This window comes from Montipora foliosa, chromosome 7 (genome assembly GCF_036669935.1).
Source record: "Montipora foliosa isolate CH-2021 chromosome 7, ASM3666993v2, whole genome shotgun sequence".
NCBI lineage: Eukaryota > Metazoa > Cnidaria > Anthozoa > Scleractinia > Acroporidae > Montipora > Montipora foliosa.
The window spans coordinates 35,768,689-35,776,188 of NC_090875.1; the positions used below are offsets into that span (position 1 = coordinate 35,768,689).

The 7,500-nt window shown below is 38.9% G+C and overlaps 1 protein-coding gene across 1 annotated transcript in view; it reads right to left on the reverse strand.

Moving 5' to 3' along the window:
• The window catches only part of LOC138009434 (CXXC-type zinc finger protein 1-like), a 24,166-nt gene that overhangs the window by 7,009 nt on the left and 9,657 nt on the right, over nucleotides 1–7,500 (reverse strand). The window contains exons 8-11 of the mRNA XM_068856448.1: nucleotides 6,797–6,883; nucleotides 5,696–5,761; nucleotides 2,596–2,801; nucleotides 1,230–1,338 (exon numbers count right to left, since the gene is read on the reverse strand). Coding sequence (XP_068712549.1) covers nucleotides 1,230–1,338; nucleotides 2,596–2,801; nucleotides 5,696–5,761; nucleotides 6,797–6,883 — 468 coding nt within the window. The remainder of the gene's footprint in view (nucleotides 1–1,229; nucleotides 1,339–2,595; nucleotides 2,802–5,695; nucleotides 5,762–6,796; nucleotides 6,884–7,500) is intronic.

A 7,500-nucleotide genomic window follows, 5' to 3' on the forward strand; every position in this document is an offset into this window, starting at 1 on the left:
TCGTTTTGGTCTAAGGTTCCTTGCATAATTCTCACTAGCCGACAAAGCAGTCATTGATAAAACAATAGTGACATCAATCTATAGCCTAATGATTGAAAATGTTACACAAATGACTGCACAGAGCCTTCAATTTTGATTGAATTTTGATTCTTGTTTTCCTTGAACGTAACATTACATTGCAAAGGCTTTTTTGTTTACAGTACGGACCTTTCGAGCGGAGAACGAGGACGACTTCGAGTAGGAATTTCCCGTACTGAATATGCGCATAAGGTTTGGAGGCCGACATTTTTCGAAGTGCGCGTGCTCAGAAGGAAGAACTCGTACTCGTAGTCGTAGTCGTCCTCATCCACCAGTCTAAAGATCCCTATAATAACAAATCCGATCCAACCAACGCGTCAACCAATGCGCTGGCCAACACATTACCGATCCGTGATATGAACTTCACAGATTGCTGATGACTGATGTGTCGGCAGAAAGTCGACCAACAGTGCACCAACAAAGGAACGATAGCGGACCGACATTGGACAACCAGTGGACCGACAGTGGACCGACATTGGACCAACAGTGGACCGATAGTGGGTTGACTGTCGGTCGAATGTCGACCAACGCATTGGTGGAAGCAATGGTTGAATCGGACTCGTTCCCAAGACCGTTTTTGAAGGACAAAATTCAAAACAAGTTCTCCATTTACTCGTGGATTTAAGGTCAACGGCTTTCAAACAAACATTTTTTTTGAAAATTCTGCATGATGTAAGGAATTATACAGATTTCTGAGGGTTTTATAGACCATTTTATAGTTGTGTGCTTAATTACTTGGCCTATGAATGAAAGTGAGGCTAGACTTGACCTTGTTTCGATACAAACCTCAATGGTTTTTTAAATGTAAATTCCAACTAATTAGCATGAGAGCAAATCGTTAACATAAGAAAAGCTAGCAGTCTGTATCATGAGAGGTTGAACTCCAGCCTCACTTTCATTTAAAGGTCAGGTAACTAAGCACATATGACTAAGAAAAGGTCTATTCAACTAGACAAACACTCCTCGGTTTGCAGGATTCTTAATGTTATGCACAGCTTGATCCCATAATATTAAATTGTCAACTACAAACATGAAATTAAGAATATCTCAATAATTCTTATCTTTAAGCTACGTAAGTGTTTTCTTCTTCATTTTCAATGATCACACAGAATTTTATGTGACACATCTACATTATATTACATTACAAATACCTGCTTCTTTTTTGCTAATTCCTTTTGAGTTTCCTCAGCCTTGGCATCAGCATAACTTGGTGTATTTTTCCACTCTGACATTCGTTGAGGCAAAATCACCTGTATACGTCTAAACAGAAACAAAAGCATTTTCTCACCTCTTTAATCCCTTAAAAAAACGTTGGTGCCACTATCTACACCGTATATGTATGACCCATTTCAATTAAAAATTACCTCGAACCTCAACTATTTTATAAAAGTGACATTTCAGCACCATAAAAAAAACTTATCCCGTTTTTTATATAGGTAGGTCGTTGAGATATGTACTGTGTAAAGATGTGCAATTATGCAGACATTATAACACTTGTATCTTAGATGAAGGTACTCAGGTGTTTTGGGGTTAACGAAACAGATGAACCAAACGGTTAAAACGGATGTTTTAAACGGATGAATAAAACGTATTTCGATAAAGAAGATGGAAGAATGAAAAGGCAAAACGGATGAATAAAACGTTCGATTTCGATAAAGAAGATAAAAGAATGAAATGGGTAATACGGATGTTTTAAACAGATGAATAAAACGTTTGATTTCGATAAAGAAGATGAAAGAATGAAACGGGTAAAACGTTTGAATACGATAAATGAGCTCCAACCAATTCTTTCGAAAAAAGGGCTAACACTTGAAAGGTCAGCCATCCAATCTTTTTACAATGGTAATTTGACCTTTGTTCACTTGTCTGATAAAACTGAACAAGCACAATGAACAGAGGGCAAGAACATCTCGACAGCCCAAATCACCACCCAAGGGAATAAACAATACAAAAGTAGGTAAAAATGATTTGTACTCTATATCTGGGCTAGCACATTTTATCTATCGAATAGAGGGTTCAGTAGAAAACTTGCCAAGAGAGCTCGAACAATGGCAACAGTGGAGAGGGGAATGCGGAAAAACTTGCGAACTACACTCAAAGCCGGCCCTAGTTTGCTTGAAGCATAGGAAGTGCTGACCGGTGTTACATTAATACCATGGAAACCTATAAGTTTTGATACCTTTTAACCAACCGCCAGCGCTAATCAGGCTTCCAGCAACTGGCCCCCTGGCTTTACGTGAAATAAACTTGTGAAACTGCTTGAATCTTGGAAGCAACTATTTCAAAAAGCCAATGGGATTTATTTGTTTTTCAGATTCTTACACACGCTAATCGTTTGTGATAATTTCCACTTGACTTCAACTAGCTTCCTTTCCCAGCATGCCTTATTACCTCAGAGATATAATAAATATCTTCCCGACTAACTTCGTTATCTCAGTCCGTACTGTACGTTACAGATCCTCGTACTGTAACTCAAAGTACGGACCTTCAACTCGGTTTGTAAGAGGCATTTATTACCTGACTGCTAGCTGTATTCCACACTCATCGCTACAATACTTAGAGCCAACGCGAGCTGCATTGGCGCATCCTGGGCCATAGCACTGACGGGGAACTTCATCCTTCTCTTTTTCCTCGGCATAGTCAATGGACATTCTTGTCTTGTCCTCATTTGACGAGATTCTTTTCCGTTTGCGTGGCCTCTCACTGGGTTGTCTTAGTCTCTCCTGAAAAATATTTTGCCATTTGCATTGCTCAGGGCTGTCAAAAAAGGCCAGTGCTTTGTTTAAAATCAACCCTCACCATTCTAATACATGCAACTGTATTGAAGGATGCTTTTCATTTGACAGCACTGACCGGCCACACCGGGCATTCGGAGGAACTAACTCTATAAAGTAGTATTGGAAATCGTATGAACGTGCCTGCATTTCGTGATTTGTGGGCACGAGCGACGTTTTGAAAGAGCATTTTAGAGCGGTTTTCAATTGAGTGTCGAAAATAAAAAGATAATTACTTTGGTTTTACATTACTTCACTCAGTGATTGGTTCAAAGTTCTCGCGCCACTTTTTCAACCAATCAGAAGTGAAACCAAAACCAATCGCGGCTCACGCGTGCACATTTTCCCGCGCTTTGTGTCGGCTACGTGTAATTACTTCGAGTTTTGATTGGTTTACTGGATTGTCTCCGTCCTTTTTGATTGGCCAAAGCGGTAAACGACCCTTTTACCACGGGAAACTGCATTTGGTGCGTGTGACCGACATTTCCCAAGGTAAATCTCCCGTGGTAAATTTCCATGGATACGTCAAAAAGATCAAACGAAGCGGTCATGACATTTAACGTGGTAAGTTGGAACGGTGTTTTGATGGCCGGGGTACAAGAGCCAATCACGATGCTGATAATGTTGTGATTAAATTTCCTGCCTATGGATTGCGTGAGATTTATTTTTGCCTCGGTAATCTTCGTAACGTGTGACCGCTGGTTAACACGGTATACTAAAACCGAAGTATGAGGCACCGCGGGATAATTTACCATGGAAAATGGCATTTACCATGTTGTGTGTAAACCGCACCTATTATACACTCAACAAAATCACTCCATCGCTTTGTTTCCATAGCAACGTCCGTATTGCACTCAGACTCTATAACCTCTTTTGCATTCTGTAACCCATTTAAGCATACGTCAGGTCTGGCCAGCCAATTCTGACAAAAGGACAGTACCCAAAGATTCTGCACTTCCATGTGACTGGGGTTTCAATAGAACTTGATGTTGGTGGCAGCTGGTTTGAGTGCAGTGGCCAACTGTATCAACAAGGGGCCTTATTTCCCATTTCTCTAGCGGTGTCTGGGGGCATGCCATTTTTTAAAAGTATGCTCCCGAACGCCACATCTCAAAAGCAAAATTGATGACCATGTTCAGACGACTTCATGTTGTCGTTGTCTAAATGATTTGAAAACTTAGGTCTGAAAGAATTTGTCTTCATTTTTTCAATTTAGGAAAAAAGTTGCTGGCTTCTCTGAGTGGAGTGGCCAGTTCTTTTCATTGGTTGTCACTACAACAGTTGGCCAACTGTTGGTCGATTGTCGGTTGACTCTTGGCCGACGTGTCAGTCAGTGTGTCAGCCAAGACATTGGTTGGGATTGGATTAGCCTTTGTAGCAAGCGTTTTCTTGGAAAAAGAAAAAGACCAAGGTTTAGGCTTTTCGACGTCTTGACCGAATAAAAAAATGGGTCGAGAGCCCCAATTTTTGCTCAATCAAAAGATCGAAAAGAACCCCACGGAAAGGCAGAGATCTCGTGTATATACCCACCATGAGTCCCCGACTACGTAAGAAACGCTAAATTATTCAGTTTCCATTATTCAGTCATCCACATTCATCTACCTTCATCTATATCAATTCACCTTCATCCATATGCATTTATCATCATCCGTATTAATCTACCTTCACTCATGGTTACTTACCTTCAATCACGTTCCTTAACCCTCATATACCTTCATGTACCTTAAATCAATGGCATGTTCATTTACCGTCACTTACCTTCATTCACGTTCAGTTACCTTAATATACCTTCATCTAACTTCACTCGCGTTCATCTACCTTCATTCACGTTCATTTACCTTCATCTATCTTCATTCACGTTCATTTACCTTCAGCTACCTTCTTCGCGTTCATTTCCCTTAATATACCTTCATTCGCGTTCATTACCTTCAGCAACCGTCACCTACCTTCAATTGCATTCATTTACCTTCATCTACCTTCATTCACGTTCATTTACCTTCAGCTACCTTCTTCGCGTTCATTTCCCTTAATATCCCGTCATTCGCGTTCATTACCTTCAGCAACCTTCATCTACCTTCAATTGCGTTCATTTACCTTAATCTACCTTCAGTCACGTTCATTTACCTTCAGCTAATGTACCTTCAGCTACCTTCTTCGCGTTCATTTCCCTTAATATACCTTCATTCGCGTTCATTACCTTCAGCTACCGTCACCTACCTTCAATTGTGTTCATTTACCTTCATCTACCTTCATTCACGTTCATTTACCTTCAGCTAACTTCAGCTACCTTCTTCGCGTTCATTTCCCTTAATATACCTTCATTCGCGTTCATTACCTTCAGCTACCGTCACCTACCTTCAATTGCGTTCATTTACCTTCATCTATCTTCATTCACGTTCATTTACCTTCAGCTTACTTCAGCTACCTTCTTCGCGTTCATTTCCCTTAATATACCTTCATTCGTGTTCATTACCTTCAGCTACCGTCAGCTACCTTCAATTGCGTTCATTTACCTTCATCTACCTTCATTCACGTTCATTTACCTTCAGCTACCTTCATTCACGTTCATTTACCTTTAGCTACCGTCAGCTACCTTCAAATTGCGTTCATTTACCTTCATCTACCTTCACTTACGTTCATTTACCTTCATCAACATGTACGTGGTGGGTATATACATGAGGTCTTTCCCCACTGAAACACTTGCTACGCAGACTAGGATTGGCTTCCTACCAATAACGTTGTTTCTGCCCTCAAACTCCTTTGCTAACTTATTTTTGCATTAACATGTAATTGCAACAAAAAAGGATAAGCAAGACTTGTAACAGCCTTGTTAAGTTACAAACCTTTCTACCCTCAGATTTGGCATGCTTCATTTTCACTGCTCTTCTTTGCTTTCTGGGTGTAAGATTCTATGTCATAAAAGATACATTAAGACTGTTTTCAGCAAGGGAAAACCCAAACATCAAACACCAGCACAATGTGTTCACATTCATTTAATTCTTAACGGTCTTGAAGGACCATAAAGGATTCCTTGTATGTTACCCAAAAGGAAACAATTTATTACTATATTGCCAGGTAAAATAGTTATGACTTGACAGGTGTATGAGAAAGAGCATTGCATTGAAAGGGATGTGTTTTTACAGGTCCTTACACTTGACACATATGTTAACCATGGCCTGGTGGTGTAATGGACCTGGAAATTGCCTCAGAGTCCAAGTGCTCATGTTTTCTTTATGAAAAAAGGACTTTATACAAGACTTAACAGGGCGTCTGCGGAGCGAATAGATTAAATTGTTCAGAGGATCACTTCTCCCTTTCGTCTATAACCTGCGCTTTTAATACATGCATTTCTTTCATTCACTGCATTTTGAGTCCTTTCACAGGAACAAATGAGCCCCACAAATTGAGCTGCTCCCAACTGTGTGGCTTCATAGCTCAGTCATTTGAGCATTGTAAGTAGTGCTTAGTGTTTTGTGTATTGTGTATTGTAAGTGATGTAAATACTGTTTTGTAAGTAGCTTAAATATCTTATTGTCAATAATGTAAGTACAGTCGAATAAGTGAAGTAAGTAATTTGTAAGCAATGCTCTTTGTGTTGAATAAATGTAATTGTTGGGAATTTCAAAAAAAAAAAAAAAAATTTTGAGCATTGCCCCGGCATCACAGAAGTCATGGGTTTAAATCCTGTTAAAGCAACCTGAATTTTTAAGGTGTCTTTAAGAGGCACTTTCTCAAATTGTCCACGGAAGTTTGAGTTTCACTTCTCCCTTTCGTTCAAAAATACAACCATTGATAAAAAAGAAATTTTATTATAAAATTAAGGAAACATAATGTGAGAATGAAATAATGACAACTTAAAATCAAGAAATAAAAGAAAAATTAAACACAACATTTGACCACTGCAAATAGAAAATTATTTTTGAAGAATAGTTTTTGCTTTGTACCTCGACATCAAAAAAAGGGTCCCCCTCCCTTCTAGCTTCTTCTTCCTTCAACATGTCTCTGTATATTGTACCTCCTCTCAAAAGGACCTGGTAAATAACAACAGGAACGGCTACAGTAAAAACTCAGAGCTACGTAGACCAAGATATAAAATGAAAGTTGAAAGTTCTGCTTGTATTGGCAAATCTGCAATACATGTTCATGTAAGAAAGGGGCCAATATCTCCTATAACAACAATCTTTAACTAATGTACTCACAATAAAAAATATTATTAGTATAGGTAATCACATATTATTACACTGGCAAAAAAATACTAAAAGTAATAGGACTACCGTAAGTGGAGTATAATTCAGGGAATAATCAGGCAAGTAATTTCAAAATCGCACACTCAGCCGATTTGAAATTATGACCACAATTACCTGTAATTGTACGACACAAAGTCCAATTACTAATTAATTGTAACTGTAACTAAATGTGAGGATAAAAGGTCTTTGAATACCTTGTTTTGCAAACAGAAAGAAAACAGAAACAGCAAGAAAAACCCCATCCAAGTGCATATGATTGACGTGCAAATGGTGTAGGTGTCCAATAATAATTTATTAGTATTTCTGGCATCCAATTTGGAGTTGTTTAAATTGTTATTTCCACATATGACATAACTCAAGATGGCCCTGGCTGAAAAAGCTAACGAACGAAAAAACTAAAA